Source organism: Plectrocnemia conspersa, unplaced genomic scaffold (genome assembly GCF_051122295.1).
Source record: "Plectrocnemia conspersa isolate PC_06_02 unplaced genomic scaffold, ASM5112229v1 ptg000008l, whole genome shotgun sequence".
NCBI lineage: Eukaryota > Metazoa > Arthropoda > Insecta > Trichoptera > Polycentropodidae > Plectrocnemia > Plectrocnemia conspersa.
The window spans coordinates 15,968,013-15,994,089 of NW_028277172.1; the positions used below are offsets into that span (position 1 = coordinate 15,968,013).

Genomic DNA, 26,077 nt, shown 5'->3' on the forward strand with positions numbered 1-26,077 from the left:
TAATGGCAATTTTACTTCTGCCGTCATAGTCTCAGGAAGTAAAACAAAAACCTTAAAAGGATTGCGAAAAGAGAAATAAACCCGAAAGCCCAGATAATATTATATATAATATAACAGTATACAGTTTTGTATTTTAATAATTTTTTATTTGCTATCAGTAAATTCATAATAATACCGTATTTTAAAATTTACAGTGTAAAAATAATGCACAATTGTATTATATTACTGCTTATCATGCTAATAACACTAGAAAATATTTTTTACAAATATATTTATTAATAGTTTATATATCTTGATTTATGGCATGCATTGGTTGCAATTTATAGTTGTAGCTTCAGATTAAAATTACGTTTTATAATAATTTTTTATCGCATCTGTACTTATTTTTCTATAAATTTTTGTATTATATTTTACTGTTTATATAAGGCATTCTAGTTTTTCGATGTTTTTCATTTGTCAAGAAATGAAAATTTTTTGAGAAATCTTAAGAAATAAAAAAAATATGTAATATTTAGTATGTGATTATAATAAAACAGTATATTACAGTATACTTATATTTATATTATTGATGAACAGAGAACTAGATGACTGTTGAAGGAAACACTACAAAAGGACGATGATTTGTTATAACAGACATAAATAATCAAAGGAGTTACGAAGTAATTTTGTATTATAATAGAATCTTAGAGAAAACTAATATTAACAGCGGTTACTATTTTACAATTTCATATTTCGAACATGATAAAAATTTAAAACCTCTTTGGATTATTAAAAAAACAAGATTTAAGTTCGCCGACAGACAAATTTTATTGTTCAATTCTGAAGAAAGCCCCTATACATTTTTTTAATCTGCTGATTTAAAACTGCCTTTGGATTCGGTACACTCACAATTTTTCATAGTGACTTTTTAAAAATTGAAAATCAACTACTTATATTTTTCTTCTACATCATTAGAAAGTAATAGTATTGATGGAAGGAAACCAAAGAAAAATTACTTAAAAAATTGGTATTTTTAATTTCAACTTAACCGTGACTTTATTTTGAATTTTTATTTTTTAAATGTAATAAATTGTTTTTAAAAATATATACATTTTCTATGTCAACTTTCTGTAAATATATTTTCTATGTATGTAATTTTATATCTAATATATGTATGTAATTTGTGTCAGTATATAACAAAAAATATTTTATTAATTTTTGAAAAGTTTTTAATTGCATTTTTTAAATAATATATCATACGTGTAAAATTGTTATCGATCTCTGCTAAACTTTCCAAAGTTTAAAGTACAAAGTGCAAGGTACCCAGGCTAAGAAGTTGCAATAAAAAAAACAATTCAAATTATTATTTTTTATAAAACGTTCAAAAAAAAAATGAAAAAAAATGGACCCACTCATAATATGTAGCCTGTGTACCTTGTAACTCAACTCAACCTAACTCAATTCCTTATAAAAACACATTCTGCCTGAATAAAATAGATTATTATATGGGACCGAAAATTAAGGACACGATAACTTCCGCTGATTTTATTATATCAGCATAATTTTTTTGGCAAAAAATTGATCTTGTAAAAATCTCAGGTATGTTTGTTAACCAGCTATACCCACCATTTTGTTTCAAAATTGTAACTTTGTTATAAAACATTATAGAGAACTAAGTAAAGAGTGCAAAAATAATTTATACCGATAATAAAAGCAAAATAAAAAATTAAAATACTTTTTTTTTATTTTTGTCACTTATTTGTTATTTAGACAACATCTTCAGTTTTTTTTATAAATAAATTTTGCATTTATTTTTGCTCAGTTTGTTAACCATGTTTATTTTTTTTTCATTTTAAAATGCGATCCCTCTTATAATATGAAATCTGGGTGCCTTGCACTCGTTGTACCACCCTTGTAATTTAAATTAAATGTTTTGTTTTTAACAATTTATTTATAGCTGGGCTATGGAGTGGTTAAAAAATTGATCGATTCCAACTCCAATTTTACCTTATGGACCGACTCCGATTCTGCTAACAATTTTATTGCGATTAATTTTTGCCAGCATATAATTGATATATATTGAATAAAAAAAATATAAAAGGGTTCTAACCCTAAGAAGTGTAACTTCACAGCTAAAAATAGACGCCAGAAACTAGTAATAAATCATTTTCGTATTACATATTATGTATACAGTCTTGGCCATAATAATGGGGCACCCCTTAAAATGGTGTGTAACTTTTTACAAGTACTTAGTCTGACTGAAATATTTTGCAGGTAGTTTTAGCCGTAATTTTAAAAACTAAATAAAATAATTTGTCGTTTTTTATTGCTCAGTTAAGTTTTAATGGGATTGCATGTTTTATTGTTCAGTCTCGCTTATGCGATCTTTATGCTCACTTGCATGATTTCGACTTTTATGTGCAGTTTTAATTTTTTTCATTTATTAATTTATTTAGTATTCTATAAACATTTAAAAAATGCTGAATAACGCGATCTAAGTGAAGCTAAAAGAACAAATATATCAAAAATATTAAAAACTTGCTTTATTTAAATTTTTATTTTTTACTTCCAATCGCTATTTTAATTCGGAAAAAGATGTTTGCGAAAATAGACAGTAGTAATTATCATGCGCGTACGGTGAGATACATTTCCTTTCACTCGCTCGCGTGTTAAGTGACGAGAGTAAGTGAGATATAAGGGCGTGCGTTACATGCATTCCGCACGCCCACTTTTTCTCGCCTGGTAATTACATATAAAGTATATAATTTTTAGTCTATGTTCCTTTTCCTAGGGATTTTAAAAAAATTTTGCGAAAAATAGTCAATCATTAAGCGGTTAACATAGGTATATTTTTAGAGATATAAAACTTTGAAATTAAATAAAACATATAAAAATAGTGTAATGGCCATGATATTCGCATTATTGGAAAGATATTTTTATGGCACTAGTGTTTAAATATGATTTTGGGCATAAAGGCGCCGCGACTGGCTTGACTGGCTTGAATAAAGCGCAATATGGAAGTCCAATTTTCAAGAAGCTGGGGCCGTATATTGGAAATAATGCAGCGAATGTTGACCTACAAGTCATCCATTGTATCTGGTTTATCGGCGCAGACTAGCGACTTCACAAATCCTCACAGAAAACAATCCAAGGGTGTTAAATCATACGACATTGGAGGGCAATTCACAGATCTATTACGCGAAATTATGCGCTCATCGAATGTTTCCTTCAATAAATTATATGTGGCGCGCGCTGTATAACACGTTGCTCCGTCTTGTTGAAACCCAAGCTCTTCCACATTAATGCGATTCAATCAGGAAACGAAAAAGTCAGTAATCATACAAATTCGGTATTTTTTTTTCTTTTATTCAATATTAGTTGGTCCTTGGACGATCAGTTGGTATTCAGATGGCTCATCTTCTATTTTAATTTGCATCTTGGTTTCATATTCATTATAATGTTGAACGGATTTAATAATATTAAATACATATTTATTGATTTTTTTCATGACGATATTTTACAGAGTTTCTTATAGGTACTATTGTACGAATCAATATTTTAAGCAATTTTATTCCAATAAAAATTAGCAACAATAAGCACCCTAATACAAAACCTATTATGTCCAATAAGAAATATTCATAAAATGGAACTTCAATAGCCGGGGCGCGAAGATGAGATGCCCCTTTGTGACGCAATACGTATTCTGTCCACCATACGGTTCTTTCCAAGGCACTTTGAGGTTGATCATTAATAAGATCTGATATTTTGGATATTCTTTCCTTATATCTGAAAACAATCAATGATTATTTATGTGTATAGATATTAAATAGTTACATAAATACAGTGCAACTAACTCTGGATTCTTGACGACTTTTTCGATCGCTTCAATTATCGTCTTTTTAGACAATGTTTCATGGAAAAGTTTTTCACCAATTCCTAGCTTAACCATTTTATTAACATTAAATAATTGATCGCCTATAAAAGGTAAACCAATTAATGGAATTTTATGATGAATTGCCTCTTCCATTGATTGTTGTCCGCCTTGAGTTATGAATGCTTTAATATTTGGATGGGCTAAAATTGTCATGAGAGATCATATACATATTAAGAGACACGTATCTATTTATATAACACTCACCTAATATATCTTGTTGAGGCATCCACTTAGAGACGATCACGTTCGACGGTTTATTATCTAATGTGTCATTCTCCCATTTCCATAAAACAGTATACGGTATTTCATTAAAGGCATCTAAAAACTCATTTCTTTTATTTAAAGGCAAATCAACAGATTTAACATTAGATCCAAGACTAAAATAAATAACTCCATTAACTGATTCATCCAATATTTTCTGATATTTCTAAAAGAATACAATGTTTAAAGTTGAAATCTTAATTATGATTAAAGAAAATAAAACTTACCAATGGTAGGGAAGTATTTGATTTCAAATGTAAACCGTTCATGTATACAATCGAAGGAACTGTAGGTCTTATATTACCTGTGATCGGATTGTCATTTAAGAATATCATGTCGATATCTCTTTCTATTTCCAGTATTGGTCTGATGTCTTCTCCAAAGTGTTTTTTTGCTAGAGCTTCCATTCTGGATAAGTACATATAGTAATATATGTATCTATAGTACACATCTTGGAACACAATAATCAATTTTTGTATAAATGTGTATGGTTTCAAATATGGATTCATTAGATCCGGATATAAGATTGGATTCGATGGATTACCAACAGCATCGAAGTTGTCTATAAGAGTGATTGACGATGAAATCATGATTAAACTGCAGTTAAACCGGTCTTTGACGGCCATCATAGGCGGTGCAAATACTTCTAAGAAACACAAATCAAATTTTTGGTTAGGATTTTTTAAAAGTTTTTGCATTTCGGGCGTATTGAGCTGTGCTTCTGCGTACTCCAACATGGTTTCAAAATACCAAATATAAATGGACGTTGGAAACCATTTGTTTAGGTCGACAAAATTTTCATTCCTTGTGAAGATTTTATACGAAATGTCTTTAACATCGATCTGGGTTAAGTTTTCATATTCGTCGCGATCGTATTCAACAGGATCGGTGGTCAGTAAAGTTATATGATGACCCCTTTTCACTAGAGCTTCTGTCAATGCTCTGTGTGGTATTTGATGACTTATCGAAGGCGTTGGTATGAGGGTCAGGATATTGGCACAGTTCACACGATTTAAAATAAAGCACAACAAAATAAACCAACTATGTCGATACATCGTCGCGGAGAGCAATTGAGGTACTAAAAGGAGGGAAAACCAAATCTGATTGACAATGAATATATTAGAACAGGTATGAATAACCTTTTTATATAACGTGATAATATTAAGTTTTCTATTATCTATTATGAAAATATCTCAGTTGTATTATATAGCAGGTAAAAAAATAGTCCTAATGACTTATTAATGTTTAATTTGTGATCGAAAATTAAGTTTAATTGTTTCATTGTATGTTTGCTTTATCTGTGGTATTTTAATATATTCTAATGAGAGATATAATAAAAGACTATTAAAACATATCAATAAAAATAAAAAGATTTGTTCTTCAACATTTTGATTCATTCGAAAGACCGCATTTAATGGTCAATATGGTCTCAGATTTCTTATCCCTGCATAAGAATATTTATGTATTGATTTTAACGACTCTCGTGAAATTGAATGAACGTTGACTTCCTCCAAAACAAGAGGGGAAACTTTTTTGGAGACTTAATTTAAATATATTAAGTAAGTCAGTATTTATATCCAACATAGTTCAGTATTTAATTGATAAATTGGTTAGTATTATTTGAGTTCAACGATCAGTATAAATAAGTTATTTAATGGTTAGCATATATATTATTCTTAAGAACAAATCTTTACACTGTGTGTGTAATTAAATCTAGGCATTTTATTTAGGTGGAACTAATGTTTAACATACGTGCTTATTTTTAGGTTCAAATTAAAAAAAATAATAATTATTTTTAAGACACAAAAATTTAAATTCCAGCTACACAATTTTTGCAATAAATGCATATTTATGTATATATAGAAGTCTTAGTGATCAAGGTAAACTCTTAGCGATTTAGGGTGACTGCTTGGCTAGACCAGATCTGACTATCAAAATGGAAGCGGCTGTATTTATCTGGAATTCAACAAAGTAATTTGTGTTCATTTGTGAATCTCTAGTTTGGGTTAGACTCTCACATTCAAGTCGCGAAGTAAAAGATTTACTAATACTTGATATTTTTAGCAGTGGATTTTATACTGTGCTGGTTTCAACTACTTTCATAATAAAGTTAAATGTCATTATTACAACCATTTAGAGCAAATAAAAATAAATACTAACTCGTCTCGAAAGTAAGTTCTTACCAATGATCGAGAGATCAAAACAATAAAAAATAAAGTTTAAAGTTTATTGGGGTAATAATTGTTATAATTTTACGGATAACTGATTAGCACATTCATCACTTTGTTATGTTTACCACACTGTTAACGATAGCCAAAAGTGGCAAGCTGGAAGTTTCACTTTTAAAACGTAAAAATATTTCGTAGATAGGTCTAAAAGATAATGCAATTGCCCCCTCAACATCCTTATTTGCGATAGCCACGATGCGATGCGCCAGAGCTGTATCGAATCTGCAATATAAAAGATGTGATCCTCGGTCACAAGAAGGCAGACTGAGGGAACTGCTCCCGCTTAGCTCCGAAGAGTCTCCGTAAGAAGCCAATTAACTGATAATCTAATATCATCACAAGATCACATCACGACACCAGCATCTCCGGCGGCTATTTTGGCTGCAAAGTTTGGCCTCAAAACCCAAAATCTGAGAAATAGGAGATTTTAATCTTTTTTCATTACAAGAAAAATTATGAGCGATTTGAAGTTAAACGGAATGTCTTTTTAAACGGGTAATTATAATTTTAAGCAAGTAGATGGGTCAAGGGTTGCGTAAATCCAGCAACAATGGAATTTGCAGGTTCCACCAAACGCACAAAGAAACATTTTTACTGGTTCTTGTATGTCTATTTTAAAAGCCATCGGCTATCTTAACCACGGCACATTCTTTCGTTATTTGTGCCGTTTACAATATATTCCGTTTAATGTTGATGAAATATTTTCTGTTCATTGATTCATTGTCCTAAGTATTATTTTAAGTTACAAAAAATATTCATTATAATAACGCTGCTTTTTAATTCTATTCCTAAATTAATCAATGTTTATATTGTTATATTTAGATGTAATGTTTGAAATATCATTATTAAGTGCAGAAAATTTACTGAAATTATAATTTAGTTAGCTGTCTAATCTGCTGTCTTTAGCCGTATGGTTGAATTAACTGTCTTTATTCAAATTTAAACTGTTTTAAAAGAATTATTAATTTTATAATATCAATATTATAGTATAATATATTTATTAATTTAATACTTATTGACACTAGAAGTTCTCAAATATAATATATAATTTTATTTGCATTAGCTACTTTTTGGTTTTGATAAAATATTTTTTCTATTTTTCATATTGAATTTTATCACAAAATAATCGGATTGTAGGTTTAATAAAAATAGCACCGGTAGCCAAGGACAAATTAGGCTTTCGTTGACCGTAGTTTTTTTATGCCTGCTCTAAAACTGGTTTTAATACGTTGCGTTAGTTTAAGTAAACGTTAGATTATATCTATACTTATTAAGGTGTATCATATTTTAATATTAACAGACTGATTTTGTATTATATAATTTATTCCTATTTTTGTAACGTAATTTTTTCTTAAATTAATCTAAAGTTCTAAGAAAATGTCAAGATTATAAATTACAATTAAAAGTATTTAGCGAAGAAGTATTTTGTAATATTGTTATTATTCAAAACGCAGTTGATTTACAAAACTATAATAAGCTCTTTGATTTCTTAGAGATTTGCGAATATTAATATTATTATTAGAATTCCGGGATTCACTGTGATAAGAACTTTGTTCGTTTAATTAGATATTTCGGTAGTGACACTCTTATCGTGGTCATGAAATTTCAGCAATTGGCGTTCTCGCCCTTGACCTTGCCATATATTGATACGCTTTCGGTGGGTAAGGATTATTGATATACATTAATTGCTCATTTATAGGAGCTGCATAATTAGTGTCCGCAATAATATGCTTGTTTAAATGTGCGTTTATTAGATCGGTGTCAATTTTATTAGATTTTGTCGCTCGAATGGGCCTCATCGCGTTTGTTCATTGCGATATTTTTGTGGATTTTTATTTTCACTGCTTCGCATTTTGTGTGAACAAACTGATTTTTTACATTAGTTCATATTGCTGGTAAAGTCAATCTTATGGTTTTTATTAAAGCAATGTTCGTCGAGAGCAGAGATACTTTTTCAGAAAAAAATTAAATATACATTTTAAAGGCATGCTATTTTTTTGTAACGAAAGAGAAAATTTGAACAAAAATTGATTTACTTATTTATACGTAAATATTAAAGCAAAAAATACACTCAAAGATTAAAGCGTATCACATAAGTTAGTTTAACAAGTTGTACATTAATCTTGAAGTTTATTTGTGTGATAGTAATATTTAAAAAAAAACTATTATAGATAACAAGCGTATTACATGAAGGTAATTGTTTAATAACTCAGTATGATATATTACTACAGCTCTTTTTATATGCATACTTTTTTATATTTAAAAACACTAATAATATATAACCATTTAAATACCGTGAATTTGTATTTGATGAATATTACAATATAAACTATCTTTAATTTATTAAAAATAAAAATCTTTCTTATATCAATGGCAAACTTTCTCTTTTTTTTATGTCTTCTATCTGTTCCAAAGATCAGGTTAAACTAACAGAGATTCAGGTTGACTGTTCAGCTGGACCATATCGAGCGCTTAAAATGAATTATAGAGTTGTTTCAGTCGATTCGACGTAGCTCTGTTTGTGTGCGAGTTCGGCTAAAATATTATATATACAAAGTCGAAAGCAAAGTGGAAGTCAAAGTAAAAGTCTCTCGTGAAGTTCTGAAAAGAGGTAATAAAGGCATAGTTTTGTCTTTGTGATTAAATAATTAAAAGATTAACATTGTTTTATTTATTTAAATTAAATTAAGACTATCATGTCCTAGCGGGTTACTTCAATGATTATAATGGTAAAAAACAATACATAATATTATTACAACACACAAAAATATCGTGGCGGCGCCGTTGCAGTAGAAACGCTTGTTACCGAGAAAATAAGATAAACAATAATACACAAAAATAATATTTAGTAGGAAAGAAAAAAACATAAATAAATAAATTTAATGATTCAAATTCAACCAGCTCCTCGTAGCTGACATTAAGCATATATAATGCTAGCATATTAAGGACCCGGATGGTGAGTCGGCTAGTGTTAACGTCCTTGCTATGAACATAGATATGAACAGTTTTGAGCTACACCCCGGAACAGTGAGTGAGTTATTGATTAGAGGAAAGACCACGCACTATCACTTCCACATGATCTTCAATGGGAGCCTGACAAGCTAAAAGTCTGCACTCTAGGCTTGTCAGACTCTCTGATGGTAATCCAGTACAGTAGTTTGCCGGCACTCGCTACGCATTCGTCCTTGGCCGGCCACTTTGATATTTTAAGACTCGCTCGAAGATGGCGCGATGCCGAGTTTTTGATTTTATCCTGTTGAGCCCACGTTTAAGGAATCTTCATTGAGGCCTCTGAGACTCCTGCCTTCAGAGCTGTTTCCACGAAATATGGGCAGCTAGAAGTCTGTGCTGTTTTGTCCTCCTGAGAATAACGACATCTAAGAGCGCATAGTCTACTGTGGTTCAGGTTCACAGGCTCTCGTTAATGGGGGACCTTATTCTTGAAACTTGCGTGATTACTTAGACCAAAAATAATTATTTAACAATAGTGCGATTACACAAAAGAACTAAAGGGTTCCTTTATAAATAGCACGTAAGGTTTCTTAGTTGCATTGAATGAATATTCCTTTGTTACGAAACGGTCACGGGAAATAATACACCGGAAGACAAATAGCACCGTAAGGCCACAATATGCCCGTTACGCAATTCACCTCGGAGATATCTATCAAGCAAATGTCGCATTCTAAAGGCGGATACTTATTTCGTGTTATAAGAAGCGACTGCAGCGAATGGCTAGATGATCGCTGCATGATTGTGATTGGTGAGCAAGCTTTGTAGCCCTGAATACATAAGGTCAGTTACAGGTAGTCACTCCACAGACTCCGGCAGACACTCGAAGAGACCAGCAGACGCCCGTCTGCCCGCAGATAACCTACTGTCATGGACGCTCGCACCAGAGAGGGACCAACTCCACCATACGAGCACCGTAGCAGAGAGAGATCAACCTCCACTATACTATCGCTGCCACGCCACCTACAATACCTCTAAGGATATTCCATCAACATCATCCTTCCGCCAGCATCTCCACCACTGTTCGGAGAAAACATCTCGCCTATCATAGTCTGTCGCAATATGTAATATAATCTAATAAAATTACCACTAGTTTCCACTTTCGTCTTACTGGCTGCGTAGTCACACCCGAAAGACTACCATAGCTTAAGACGTAACGTTACTTAATGTAATTCTACTGATAACAGTAACCGAAATTAATGTTATCTTTGCCGATAAAAAAAACACAAAACTTTTCATTCCTGTTTCTCGTATCGTTATTTGAATAATTGTGGTGCAACGGTGGTGACATATTTAAACGGTATTTTTTGTATAACAATTATTATCTCTTAAGTGCGTTATTTAAATAATTTATTTACAAAATATAGGTTTAGAAATTTTATTGTTGTTTTTTAGACATTAGTTGAGAATATTTTTGCTTATTTATTAATCTTAATATAAGACGAATTGAAATATAAATTATTAGCCCCACAACTATTACAATAGATACCAGACACACTAATACAAAAGCAATTACGTCCAATAGGAAATATTCATAAAATGGCACACCAACAGCTGGTGCTCTAAGTTGAGATGCTCCTTTATGCCTCAAAATGTACTCTGTCCACCAAATGGCTCTATCAATTGCATTTTGAGGTTGATCATTCATTATGTTTGATAATTTTGTAATCTTCTCTTTAAATCTAAAATAATATAAATATACTTTTTATCTGCTGACTTGTGAAACTTTAAAAAATAAATTTTAAGTCATACTGTGAATTTTTGACCACTTTTTCAATAGCTTCAATAATAGTTTCTTTAGATAAAGTTTCGTGGTACAGTTCTGTTCCAATGCCGAGCTTAACGATTTTTTTAACATTCAAGAATTGATCAGCAATGAACGGTAAACCAACTAATGGAACTTTGTGGTGTACGGCTTCTTCCATGGATTGTTGTCCACCTTGAGTTAAAAACGCTTTTACATTTGGATGTGCTGCAATTAATTAACAGTTTTATAGATAATTAAGGTGGTATATGTAATAAATATATTTATATAGTATATACATTAATGTTTACCTAATATATCTTGTTGAGGCATCCATTTTGAGATGATCACATTTTCAGGTTTATCATTCAGTGTTTCATTTTCCCATTTCCATAAAATGGTATATGGAAGTTCCATGAAGGCATCCATGAAAGCCATTCTTTTATTTAAAGACAAATCTGTGGATTTTACATTTGATCCCAAACTAAAGTAAATAACTCCATTGTCAGCTTTGTCCAAGATCTTTTGATATTCCTGAAAAACAATATATTATAAATTGACTTTAAGTATCGTTTTTATTTATATTTTATTGTAAAAAAATATTGATTAATAAAAATATCACAATGTTTATAAATGTAAGTAATTAACAATTATAGATATTGTTAATTTATCATATTCATTAACTGTTTGTGTGTTAAATTTGTTATACGTTAAAGTTCCGAACAATTTTATTAAATATTTTTAATTTTTAAAAACGGTACTTATTCAACTGTACATTTAAAAATATACTATAAATAATGATTAAATTGGTAACTATGTCTTTATTGAATATATTTAATATTGTAAATTAATAAATTAGTAAATATTTTTAAAACTCACCAGTGGTAGAGTTGTATTCGTTTTCAAATGAAAACCATTTATATACACAATTGCTGGCACTGTAGGTCGAATATCACCAAGAATAGGATTGACGTTGAGGAATAGCATATCGATATCTTTTTCAATCTCAGATATCGATCTTATATTTTTTCCAAAATGATATTCATTAAAAACGTCGAATTTCGGAATGAACACATAATAATACATAAGCCTAAAGTATATGTCTTGAAACACTAGAAATAATTTTTCTCTTAACGTATACGGCTTTAAAAATGGATTCATGATATCAGGATACATAATCGGATTTGCAGGATTGCCAACGCCATCAAAGTAATTTAGAAAGACGGTCGTCGAAGAAATCACTACCAAACTGCAGTTAAAACGATCTTTAACAGCTACCATAGGCGGAGCGAACATTTCCACGAAGCATAAGTCAAATTTTTGGTCAGGTTCCTTAAGAAGTCTTTGCATTTGTGGTGTTTTAAGTTGCAAGTCTGTGTATTTCAGCATAGCTTCCCAGAATACCATAACCGCCGACACCGGGAAGTAACAGATATTATGCACTTCGACAAAATTGAAATTTTCTTGCAAAAGTCTGTATGAAAACGATTGAACGTCTATTTGAGTCAAATTTTCGTATTCTTTGTGATCATAGTTTACAGGATCTGGAGTTAGCAATGTAACGTGATGACCTCTTTTTACGAGGGCTTCAGTAAAGGGACGAAATGTAATCTGATGGCTGATTGATGGAGTTGGTATGATTGATAAAATTCTTGCAGAATTTACACAATTAAATACACTGTCCGATATGATGAATAGCGTTACTAGCCACATTTTTAAAAAATTAACCACACAGTGTTGAACCGTTGAGATCATTTCGAATACTAAATTTAAAGAACTTGGTATGTTTTATTTATATATCGCATGCATATAATTTCTGTATGGTGACTATCTCGTGACTAAAATCGCTTCCTTCTTTTTTCTTGATATATTATCATTATATGATATAATAGTGGCTTAAACGCCATACACTTATTACTCATAAATATTGCTTGTTATACGTAAAATGTTTAACAAATAAAATATCAAATCATAATATAATACTCACAATGCCCTTGTATGTATGGACAAGCTGATTTGTGTTACTATTTATATACATATTCATTAATTACCTCATTAATATATTACATGTAAAAAGGTATTGCCTAGTTTGATGCTAAAATGCATTAAATAATTTTACAATATAATTGATAAAATACTATTGTAATAATTTTCATAATCATTATGAAATTAATATTCTTTCTACCTTTTGCAAATTAATATATAAATATAACAATATACTGTAATATCAAATTTTAACCATCAATAATTACACCAAAATATATATATATATATATATATATATATATATATATATATATATATATATATATATATATATATATATATATATAAACTATTTCACATTCATGTATGTTTCTTTTATTATTTATTGATGCGCTTTTAAAAAATATCACAAACATACCATTTTATATAAATCTTGATCTTAGATTATTTTTTTATTCGTTCCTAATTTATTTTTTAAACTTTTATTGCGATTTATTTATTATAATACAACAATTTTAACGATAATTTAATATATTAATTTTAACATATTTTACATAGCATTTATGTATGCATTACAATTTATTTTTTAATTTAAAGTTAATGATTAATCTTGATCTTAGATTATATAGTATTTTACATAGCATTTATATATTACAATTAATTTTTTCTGATAAAATGAATTATTATGAAAAAAAAATATTATGAGCTGGTAAATATTATGTTATATTTTTTATTAAAATAAAGTAGGCAATCGAATCGATAAGTCTAAATGTATAATATTTTAATTACACGTTATAACAGTTCAGAAAAACATATTTAATGTTAATATTAATAAAATTAAAAGATATTTATAGAATTATGTTTTATAAAATTTTAGTTAAAATTAATCATACACTACTATTTTTTTTGATGGTCGGTAACAATTTTTGACCTACGTTTTTGTTACTTGAATCGTATTAGTAAGAGCTAAAAATGAACATCAAAAATAATTTCAGTGTTATTTAACCGGTCTTACTATGTAAAAAAAAGATTGTTATGACCAGTTCATTCGAACCGGTCATAACAACCAATTATAAATGCTTAGTAAGATATTATCTAAGTAAGCATTTATAATTGTGTAGTCAAAATATGATATCTTTATTTAATTAATGCGAAGACAATTATACAAACTTGTGCATATCTCACTTAATAAACGGCGCTGCATTTCTACAAGGATGCTGTTGTGAGGTCAAGGAATTCTAGATAACTTTTTTTGATATGATAAAATATTTTTTAATACGAGCATCATTACAAATACACATTAATATTTAATTTATCACAGCAAAAGTGTAGTTGAAGGTATATAAAAAAGCCCTACGCTTGTCATAGGTTTTCTATGCTCTGAATTTTTTTTGTATGTTAAATTCAATTTTAGATAATAGCTATACGTCTTTAATGTACTTATATACTGAGTAATTATTATGTATTATATAATTTATCCTAGTTTTTGTAACGAAATTTACTCTTAGTTTTTCTAAAGTTCCAATAAAATGTCGAGATTATAAATTAAATTTAAATGTATTTAGCAAAAAACTATTTTCTAATATATCTATTATTCAAAACACAGTTTGTTTACAAAATTATTATAAGCTATTTGATTAGGTGAAGAAGGATTATTAATAAAATGTTATGTCATAAACTATTTCTAAACGATGAAGCAATATTATTGTTTAAAATACACAAGTAATGTAAATTTAGAAACTAATTTATTTTATTCGAACAATAAAAAAAAATAGTGCATATTTATTTTCACTGTATAGTAATATAAATTAAATACTTATCCATATTGGTATTTATATAATGCAAATCTGTTATGATTATTTGCACATATAAATAAACATGAATACAAAATAAACTTACTAACATAAATATTTTAAATTACAGGATAAATCAAAAGGAAGAAAAAGAATGTCTAGCCCAATATATTTTGACATAAGACTTTAAATATTTTGTTAAATATTATATATTTTAATTCGACCAATACACCTTATAAATTTTATATAAATACAATAAGCGTTTTCAATTTAGACTTTTTCGGGAACTTTTATTAGTAATTTTAAGAATATCTGATACAGTTTTTTTAGATACAAAAATATTTGAAAATAAATGTATAAAACACACTTATTTGTGTATAACTCATTAATTGAAACACACAACATATTTGATAAATTGTTTTAACCTTGGCTTAATTTATTTATCTACTATTTTAATTTATTTTTTTATTTATGATCTATATAAGTACATATGTAAAGTATAAATCATACGTGAATATGACACAATAGTTTTATTTCATATTAATAGTAATTGATATATTATTTTATAACATTTGTCATAATATGTTTTATTAAAATACAGGTATAAAAATATTTAGATTAATAAAAATATTTTCTTGAAATTATATGCTATACATAAGAAACATAATTTAATGCTATACTATATAGAAAACAACAAATAATTAATGTATACGATTTGTACATGCTATCCATTGACAATTTTACGTATAGATAAAAAACAGCTGGAATTTATTTATTGAACTTTTTCATGTATTTCTCTGTTTCTTAAGTATTTTTTTAAGCGAAACAATATCATAAATAATTTATATATCACACATATACATAATAAAAAGCATCCCAAAACAAATCCAATTATATCTAATAGAAAGTATTCATAAAATGGTACTCCAACAGCTGGAGCGCGAAGATGAGCAGCACCTTTATGCCGCAAAACGTATTCTGTCCACCAAATAGCCTTCTCTAGTGAATTTTGCGGTTGATCATTGAGTAAATCGGATAGTTTTGACACTTTTTCTTTATATCTAAAAATATAGAAATTTTAGTGTAATAATTTATTATATACATATTATACATTGTATGTACTTTGGGTTCAAAATGACTTTTTTTATAGCATCAATTATAGTCTTTTTGGACAATGTCTTGTGATGGAGTTCAACGCCGATACCGAATTTAGAAAATCTTTTAACGTTTAAGTATTGATCAGCAACAAACGGTAAGCCTATTAGTGGAATTTTGTGATAAATAGCTTCATCTGTGGATTGTTGACCACCTTGTGTTATAAACGCTTTGATTTTTGGATGTGCTAAAATAAATATAATAATATTATTTCTTAGAGGAAAATGTTCATGGTAATAATATACCTAGTATATCTTGTTGAGGCATCCATTTATATATGATCACATTTGGAGGTTTATTCTCCATAGTTTCATTTTCCCATTTCCAAAGAACAGTGTAAGGAATTTCTTTAAAAGCCTCCATAAACATTTTTATTTTATTTACAGGTAAATCTATGGATTTAACATTGGAACCCAGACTGAAGTAAATAACGCCGGCGAGTGATTGATCCAATATGTTTTTAAACACCTGAAACATATTTAGTTCATAACTATTTATTTTAATAACAAGGCGTTGTTGAAATAACTTACTTGAGGCAATGATGTATTAGTCTTTATAGAAATACCATTTACATAAATTATAGATGGAACTGCTGGTCTCATATGTCCTAGAATTGGATTAACGTCTAAGAATAGCAAATCTATCTCGTTTTGTATTTCGTTAACCGATCTTACTCGTTCGCCCAAATGATGCTTAGCAAAATCATTGAATTTAGTCATGAACATATAATAATAAATATATCTGTAGTATATATCTTGAATTATTAAATACAACTTTTGCATGAACGTGTAAGGTTTCATAAAAGGATTGAATGAACTCGAGTACAGTACTGGATGAGAAGGGCTACCAATAGCCTCAAAGTAACTAGGAAATGCATTCAGAGAAGAAATCACTATTAAACTACACTTAAAACGATCCTTTACAGGTAACATATACGGAGAAAACATTTCCACAAAGCATAGGTCGAATGTTCGGTTTGGATCTTGCAATATTTCTTGCATTTTAGGTGTTCTAAGTTGAGCGTCCGTGATTTGTATAGTATTTTCGAAGAACCAAATCATAATAGACAATGGAAAGTAATAGTTGCGCTGTTCGACAAAACTATTTTGTTTGAATTTTAAAGCTAGAAAATCATACGAAACAGAGTGTACGTCAATTTGAGTTAGATTTTCGTATTCTTTGCCTTCGTATTCAGCTGGATCCGTCGTTAATAAGGTGATATGGTGTCCTCTTTTAGCTAAAGCGGCCATCAAAGGTCGAAACGCAATTTGATGGCTAATTGATGGTATTGGTATGATGCTGAGAATATTAGCCGAGTTTACTATATTAAAAGTAAAGCACATAAACCATAAGTATAGGTGCATGGTTTTAAAGTTTGGTGTCACTGTTGAACCCATGAGAAAGACTAAAATATTAATATACGGTATCGTCTTTAGTTCACATACCAGTAATGATAAAGTTTGAGCGAAGTAAGCAAATCAGTAAGATAATGTCAAATAAATTTGTTAAATATAAAATAGGTTTCGTGACTGTTGAAAACTAAAGATTTGAAACTATATTTAAAAGGTTTGCTAATTTTTATATAAAAAATATTTATATTTAAACTCAACTAAATCTTTTTAATAAAAAATAAAATTTACATTGGCATATCAAAATAATTTTCGTCTGGGAATCTTTTCTGCTAGGCATCATGAAAAGCAATAGTCTTAAGTCACGCCTCGGGACAGTGGTGAGCCATTGACCAGAAGAATGAGCGCGCACCTTTTTAAGACGAGAGACGAGAGCCTGCGTCCTTGGCGTGTCAGGATCCCATCGAAGGCTGTCAACCACAGTAGCCGGTCACCATTCGGCAATTCCTTGGCCGGCAGCCCCCACTATTTGAAGACTCGCCTGCAGGTGGCTCGATGCCAAGCTTTTGACTTTAGTCGGTCGGTCCCACTTTATGGCATCTCCGATGAGGCCTCTAAAACTGCAGCCTTAAGAGATGTATCTGTAAAGAAAGGCCAGCTGGAGAGCGCATCGTCTACCGCAGGTCAAGATGTCGCGACGCCTAAAGGAACTCGCGATAACTGTATGCGAGATCTTAAGTTTAATACTATCTTTGTTTTCCTGTTTCTTGTATCTTCTCAAGAACCAATTAAATTTGAAGCATTAATGTCGAACCAATTAAACTTGACAGTGTTATTATTAAAAATGCCATATTACCTGACTCTGGAAAACGGTATTCTAGCACATGGAATGTACCAACTTATTTTTCGTAATTATTAACAGGGTGCAGCTACATTTCTAAAATTAGTTATTTAATTTTACGTTTTCTGCATAATATTAAAGCGGTATTTTATTGTATTAAACAATTATTATCTTTTAGGTGCGTTACTTAAAATAATTTATTCATAAAACATATTATAGGTTTCGACATTTTATTGTTGCTTTTTAGATATTAGTTGAGAATATTTTTGCTTATCTATTAATCTTAATATAAGACGAATTGAAATATAAATTAACAACCTCACTACTATTACAATAGATACCAGACAAACAAATACAAAAGCAATCACGTCCAACAAGAAATATTCATAAAATGGCACACCAACAGCTGGAGCTCTAAGATGAGATGCTCCTTTATGCCTCAAAATGTATTCTGTCCACCAAATGGCTCTATCAATTGCATTTTGAGGTTGATCATTTATAAGGTTTGATAATTTTGTAATCTTCTCTTTAAATCTAAAATAATACAAACATACTTTTTATCTGCTAACTTGTGAAACTTTTAAATATAAATTTTAAGACATACTGTGAATTTTTGACCACTTTTTCAATAGCTTCAATAATAGTTTCTTTAGATAAAGTTTCGTGGTACAGTTCTGTTCCAATGCCGAGCTTAACGATTTTTTTAACATTCAAGAACTGATCAGCAGCGAACGGTAAACCAACTAATGGAACTTTGTGATGTACTGCTTCTTCCATTGATTGTTGTCCACCTTGAGTTAAAAACGCTTTTACATTTGGATGTGCTGCAATTAATTAACAGTTTTATAGATAATTATGGTGGTATATGTAATAAATATATTTATATAGTCATTAATGTTTACCTAATATATCTTGTTGAGGCATCCATTTTGAGATGATCACATTTTCAGGTTTATCATTCAGTGTTTCATTTTCCCATTTCCATAAAATGGTATATGAAAGTTCCATGAAGGCATCCATGAAAGCCTTTCTTTTATTTAAAGACAAATCTGTGGATTTTACATTTGATCCCAAACTAAAGTAAATAACTCCATTGTCAGCTCTGTCCAAGATCTTTTGATATTCCTGAAAAACAATATAGAAATTGACTTTAACTGTCGTAAATAATTAACAATTAAAGGTTTTGTTAATTTCAGAACATGATAATTACTAAAACATTTTTTTTTAAATAAATTTTCAAAAGCTTCAGTTTAGAATTTACAACTGAACATTTACAATGAACATTTTTAAGGATTACTTATATTTATTAACCATTTGTGCGTTTAATTTGTTATACATTTTTTACAAGGATTACTTATATTCATTAACTATTTGTGCGTTAAAGTTCCGATCTAATTTCAAGAAGTATTTTTTATTTTTAAAAACGGTACTTATTCAACTGTACATTTAAAAATATACTGTAAATAATGAATAAATTGATAACTGTATACGATTGAATATATATTTTATATTGGAAATTAATAAATTAGTAAATATGCTTAAAACTTACCAGTGGTAGTGTTGTATTCGTTTTCAAATGAAAACCATTTATATACACAATTGCTGGCACTGTGGGTCGAACATCACCAAGAATAGGATTGACGTTGAGGAATAGCATATCTATATCTTTTTCAATCTCAGATATCGATCTTACGTTTTCTCCAAAATGATATTTAGTCAAAGCGTCAATTTTTGGCATAAACTTATAATAATACGTAAACCTAAAGTATATGTCTTGATAAAGCAGAAATAATTTTTCTTTTAACGTGTACGGTTTTAAAAATGGATTCAAGAAATCAGGGTACATGATCGGATTTGCAGGATTGCCAACGCCGTCATAGTAATTTAGTGTGCTTGCCGTCGAAGAAAGCAATATTAAACTGCAGTTAAAACGATCTTTAACAGCCATCATAGGCGGAGCGAACATTTCCACGAAGCATAAGTCAAATTTTTGGTCAGGTTCCTTGATAAGTTTTTGCATTTGTGGTGTTTTAAGTTGTAAGTCTGTGTATTTCAGCATAACGTCCAAGAATACTAACATTATTGACACTGGGAAGTAACAAGTATTGTGCAAGGTGACGAAATTGAACTTTTCTTGCATAAGTTTGTATGAAAACGATTGGACGTCTATTTGAGTCAAATTTTCATATTCCTTAGGGTCGTAGTTCACAGGATCTGGAGTTAACAACGTGATGTGATGACCTCTTTTTATTAGGGCTTCAGTCAATGGACGAAATGTAATCTGATGGCTGATCGAAGGCGTTGGTATGATTGTTAAAATTCTTGCGGAATTAACATAATATAATACGCTGACCGATGTAATAAATAATGTTACTACCCACATTTCGAAAAAGTTTAACACACGATGTTAAACCGTTGAGATTAGATCGAACACTAAATTTGCATAACTTGGTACGTTTTATTTATAAATCGCATGTATATATTTTCTGTATAGTGTCACGTAATTAAAACCACTACCTTCTTTATTTTTCTTGATTATTGTCATTATTTAATATACTAATGGCTTAACTCTATACACTTATCATCCATAAATATTGCATGTTATACGTAAAATGTTAAATAAATAGAATATCAAATCATATAACAATACCTACAACGCTTTCTTGTATAATGCTAATTATAATAAATATATATATATATATATATATATATATATATATATATATATATATATATATATATATATATATATATATATATATATATATATATATATATATATATATATATATATATATTTTATTTTAAGGGATAAGATAGTTTATATTACTTTTATATATATATTTATCACGCTAATATAAAATTATATGTAAAAATATATTACCTAATATTAAGTTTCTCTACAGATTTATATTAAAAAGCAATTAATAATTGTTGTCAGTCCTCAATCATTTTACAATATATTTGTTTTATAATTTTTATAATCAATATAAAATACTCTCATCAATATGCTTTTCAATTTCTACAAACTAGTATGTCAATATGGCGACACAATTAAACCCAAATATTTAACATAAATAACTATATTACATATTATTGGATGTCTTTTACATAATAATCATTGAGGTGCCTATTAAAATATAACACAAACATACCTTTTTTTTTTTTTTAGTACTTCCTATTATTTAATTCAATTTTTATTGCGGTTTATTAATTATTATGTTAAGTCGCATTCTTTACAATTTTATTTTATTATATTTATATATTTAACTATTCATTCTTTGATTTTAAGATTTTTATTCTAAAAAATATTTTTATGATTCGGTGATAGTTATATTTTTAATTCAAAAAAGTAATATTATTTTTTTTAAGCCCAGTTACAATTTTAGACATGGTTTGTATTAATGGAGTTGTTGTCGTTGAAAAATTCATAGCTAATGGCTTTTCTATATTTATTATTAAATTAGCTACACGTGAACTAGCTTTATTTATAGATTTATTTTCTTTCTTTATTTTCGTGAAAAAAACTTGGTGTATTTTCGGTATCATCCAAAAAACTCATACCCTTTGTCAGGTAGCAGTATTATCAAAAGTTTTGAGGCACGTTTCGTGACGTTCAGATAGCACATATTTTTTGGGTGCGAGTCAACCCCTTCAAGCTTAATGACGCTATTGTTTTTGGCCGTCTGCCGCCATTCGCTGAAGTTTGGTCTGTCTCCGCCATTTAGAGACTCCACGAGCTTATATCCAAAGAGAAGCCCTTGTTGCTGCCCCAAGACAACTTAGGGCCCATACGCACTGTCGGCTAGCTGCCGGCGACTAGCCGCCCGGCGACTGTACTTTATATGGTTTTAAGTGGGTGCATACGCACGCAGGCGCCGAGTCGCCGGAGCGTCAGGCGCGATCCTGCGCAGAGGTGATGCACAGGCGACTTGCCTGTCGCGGCAACCTATAAAAGCATGGGTTTAGATGAGTGCATTCGCACGAGGAGCGACTTTCGAGGCGACTTATACATCATTCACACAAAATGGCTTCGACACAGAAAAGCTCATCGTACAAATTGAATCCCGAATCGTTTACAATAATTTTATATGAATATTGATAACGAAAAAAAATATTGTGAAATAATATGTATAATTAAATAATATTATTTCTTGCTTCTTAATTTAAATTAATTTTATTAACATAATACAGATACATTTATAATTGCATTTGGGAAACAAAAAGCGTTTCATACGGGGAAATTCAATATTATATTGAAAATAAAATAATATTTTTTTCTCTTTAAAATTAATATTGCAATTTCTTCGCGAATGTACTACCCGACCTCGAGTCGCTCGGCTTAGCCGCCTAGTCTAGTTACCTACGTTTTTGAGCCGGTGGCCGCTAGTCGCCGGCGGCTAGCCGACAGTGCGTATGGGCCCTAAGAGGTCCAGGATTCTGCATTATTTCGTCCTCATGAGCGCGCTTTGCCGAACGCAGTAACTTGTATTGTTTTTGTGTTTCCAGTGGCGGCAAGAGCATTACTTTTTTATTAACTATGCTTTTCTGTTTATTTATGTATATATATATATATATATATATATATATATATATATATATATATATATATATATATATATATATATATATATATATATATATATATATATATATATATATATATATATATATATATATATATATATATATATATATATATATATATATATATATATATATATATATATATATATATATATATATATATATATATATATATATATATATATATATATATATATATATATATATATATATATATATATATATATATATATATATATATATATATATATATATATATATATATATATATATATATATATATATATATATATATATATATATATATATATATATATATATATATATATATATATATATAAACCACTCATATATTCATAGTGATATACATTTAAAATTTAAATAAGCATATAAATCAGGTTCTTCTGACTTTGTAGCTCAAAAAATATCAATGCAACTAAGAGATTATATAATTAAATATAATTAAAATTAAAATTAATAAGAATATGTTTAAATAATCATGTCAAAACTCATTGCTTCTTTTTATTTTCTGTTTGACTCGTTTTGTTAAAATTTATTATACATGTGATAAAAAATTTAATTAATAATACTATAGTGAATGTAGCCATTAATAAACATCCCAACATAATAGCTAATACGTCTAACAGAAAATATTCATAAAAAGAAACTCCAACAGCAGGAGCTTTAAGATGTGAAGCTCCTTTATGTCTCAAAACATATTCAGTCCACCAAACGGCTCTTTCCAAAGATCCTTGAGGCTGATCATTGATGAGATCTGATAAATTCGATATAGTTTCTTTGTATCTAAAAATTAGTATTATATTAATTTATATTACAATTTTATTAAATTTGCTTACATTATTATTTACTATAAACTTACATTGAGTTACCAATGACCCTTTGAATCGTATCTATTATTATTTGTTTTGATAACGTTTCGTGGTATAGCTCAGCACCCAAGCCAAATTTGGTAACTTTCTTGGCATTGGTGAATTGATCGGAAACAAATGGCAAACATATTAGTGGTACTCTGAAATGAATAGCTTCTTCCATAGACTGTTGTCCGCCTTGAGTTATAAAAAGTTTTACGTTAGAATGAGCTGAAACAATAATAAAAATGCATTATTAAAACGTTTCATATTTAAAATCATCCTTTTATATTAAATAATAATAATAATACAATAATCTATGGTTGCTTATAAAATAATACAGATTTCTTAACAAATATATTTACCCAATATGTCTTGTTGAGGCATCCATTTTGAGATTATCACGTTTGAAGGTTTATCGATCATTGTATCATTTTCCCATTTCCATAGAATTGTGTAAGGCATTTCTTTAAAGGCATCCACAAATGCCTTAATATAATGTAATGGTAAATTCGCCATTTTGACATTGGATCCCAAACTAAAATATATAACACCATCGACTGCTTCATCCATGATTTCCTGAAATTTCTGATTAAAAAAAATTAATATGTTTGTTATATTAAATTGTTTTAAAAAACTCACCAATGGCAATGAAGTATTTGTTTTTAAATGTAAACCATTAATATATATAGTCGATGGTCCTATAGGGCTTACATCGTCGAGAATCGGTATTATGTTTATAAATAACATATCTATATCATTTTGAATCTGAGAACTTGATCTTATATTTTTTCCAAAATGTTGTTTGGACAATGCATCAAATTTTGGCATAAATTTACAATAATGAATGTATCTGTAGTATAAGTCTTGAAGTACTAGGTACACTTTTTGCATGAACGTGTAAGGTTTAATGAAAGGGGTAAACATGCTTTGATATAGAATAGGATTTGAAGGATTGCCGACAGCGTCATGATAGTTGGTGTAAACTTTTGTTGAAGACACAAGTATTAAACTACAATTAAAACGATCTTTAACCGACAAGAAAGGCGGAGCATAAGCTTCAACAAAACACAAATCAAATTTTTCAGTAGGATCGTTGATGATTTTTTGCATTTGTGGTGTGCGTAATTGTAAGTCCGTATATTTTAACATTAAGTTATAGAATGTAGTCACTGTTGATGCTACAAACCAATTTTTATGTGTAAAATTTATTTCAAATTTAAAAACATCGTACGATATAGATTTAACATCAATTATAGTTAAATTTTTGTACTGTTTGCTGTCGTATTCAATGGGATCAGTAGTTAAAAATGTGATGTGATGTCCTCTCTTGATTAAAGCGTCTATAAGGAAACGAAATGGTATTTGATGACTTATTGAAGGCGTTGGATTGATAGCTAAGATTCTAGCACAATTTACATAATTTATCATAAATAAAAAAATAATTGTATAATTATTTTTAAGCATGACTTTTCAAACGAATTAAACTAGCACTGTTGAACCTTTGCGAACAAGTACTGCATAAAGTATTTTTTATCTACACATGTCTAGAGAAACCATGTTAAAATTATCAGTTTATTTATTATTAATAAATGTAAAATTTATGTAAGATAAAAGGCAGTTAAAGGTGAGTGTAATTTAATATTTAATATAATAAATTACAAATAAATATATGTGTTTTATTAGGGTTCAGTTTTTAGTTATTAAAGCTTTTTTATCAATGATCTTTTTGACCGCATGTGGTTTAGATAAAGTTTCGGTTACATGAGTGCACGAATTGTTACTTTAAAAACGTCGAAAAATAAAATAACAATAAAGCATGTTAACTGAATTTGATAAAAGTAGGAGTAGAATGCGAATTTTTGCTGTTTTAACACATTGAATACTTCGATTTATATGCGCTATCATTAGGAATATTTTTTTCAAAATAATCGTAACTTTTTTATTAGTCAACATTTTAAAATCAAATTCGAAATACAATTATTTAATGATTGTTTTTTATGGTTTACACAATGGTTAAATCAGTAAAATACAAATAAAAGATAAGATAGCATAAAAATAAATCTGTGTTAAAAAAAAAGTTTGGAGGTCAAAAAATGTCTCTAATATCGATTTTAATTGTAATTTAGTCCATCCAGATTTTTTTTTATTATTTCAATAGATGTTACTATGTGATAAAACATCTAAAGTCACATAAAACACTTGATATTAGCTAGTAAAATAAGTACAAAGTGAAGCCCAGATATAGAGTGCGCGTTAATACGCTTAAGGCGCAGAAAGGGTTAAAACATTCATGCACACGGTATTTAATGTGTTTTAAAATCGACTTATGTATTGTTATG

The 26,077-nt window shown here is 29.0% G+C and overlaps 5 protein-coding genes across 5 annotated transcripts; all 5 read right to left on the bottom strand.

The window, feature by feature from the left end:
* Positions 1-3,294: 3,294 nt before the first annotated feature.
* On the bottom strand, positions 3,295-5,254 carry LOC148233151 (UDP-glycosyltransferase UGT5-like). The gene is made up of 4 exons (XM_088189650.1): positions 4,402-5,254; positions 4,118-4,340; positions 3,834-4,053; positions 3,295-3,765 (listed from the first exon to the last, which is right to left on the bottom strand). Exons 1-4 carry the CDS (start codon positions 5,227-5,229, stop codon positions 3,471-3,473), a joined length of 1,566 nt encoding a protein of 521 aa, XP_088045776.1. The 5' UTR covers positions 5,230-5,254; the 3' UTR covers positions 3,295-3,470.
* A 3,810-nt stretch (positions 5,255-9,064) lies between these two features.
* LOC148233152 (UDP-glycosyltransferase UGT5-like) lies at positions 9,065-12,914 on the bottom strand. The gene is made up of 4 exons (XM_088189648.1): positions 12,035-12,914; positions 11,467-11,689; positions 11,164-11,383; positions 9,065-11,093 (listed from the first exon to the last, which is right to left on the bottom strand). The coding sequence occupies exons 1-4, from the start codon at positions 12,908-12,910 to the stop codon at positions 10,790-10,792; spliced, it is 1,623 nt and encodes a 540-aa protein (XP_088045774.1). The 5' UTR covers positions 12,911-12,914; the 3' UTR covers positions 9,065-10,789.
* A 68-nt stretch (positions 12,915-12,982) lies between these two features.
* Positions 12,983-17,486, bottom strand: LOC148233153 (UDP-glycosyltransferase UGT5-like). Its single transcript, XM_088190704.1, has 5 exons — positions 16,620-17,486; positions 16,335-16,557; positions 16,057-16,276; positions 15,762-15,995; positions 12,983-13,016 (listed from the first exon to the last, which is right to left on the bottom strand). Exons 1-5 carry the CDS (start codon positions 17,484-17,486, stop codon positions 12,983-12,985), a joined length of 1,578 nt encoding a protein of 525 aa, XP_088046830.1.
* A 442-nt stretch (positions 17,487-17,928) lies between these two features.
* LOC148233154 (UDP-glycosyltransferase UGT5-like) lies at positions 17,929-20,662 on the bottom strand. The gene is made up of 5 exons (XM_088190705.1): positions 19,829-20,662; positions 19,182-19,404; positions 18,884-19,103; positions 18,598-18,813; positions 17,929-18,052 (listed from the first exon to the last, which is right to left on the bottom strand). Exons 1-5 carry the CDS (start codon positions 20,660-20,662, stop codon positions 17,929-17,931), a joined length of 1,617 nt encoding a protein of 538 aa, XP_088046831.1.
* Positions 20,663-23,291: 2,629 nt separating this feature from the next.
* Positions 23,292-25,547, bottom strand: LOC148233155 (UDP-glycosyltransferase UGT5-like). Its single transcript, XM_088189649.1, has 3 exons — positions 24,101-25,547; positions 23,747-23,966; positions 23,292-23,670 (listed from the first exon to the last, which is right to left on the bottom strand). The coding sequence occupies exons 1-3, from the start codon at positions 25,200-25,202 to the stop codon at positions 23,376-23,378; spliced, it is 1,617 nt and encodes a 538-aa protein (XP_088045775.1). The 5' UTR covers positions 25,203-25,547; the 3' UTR covers positions 23,292-23,375.
* Positions 25,548-26,077: the final 530 nt, after the last annotated feature.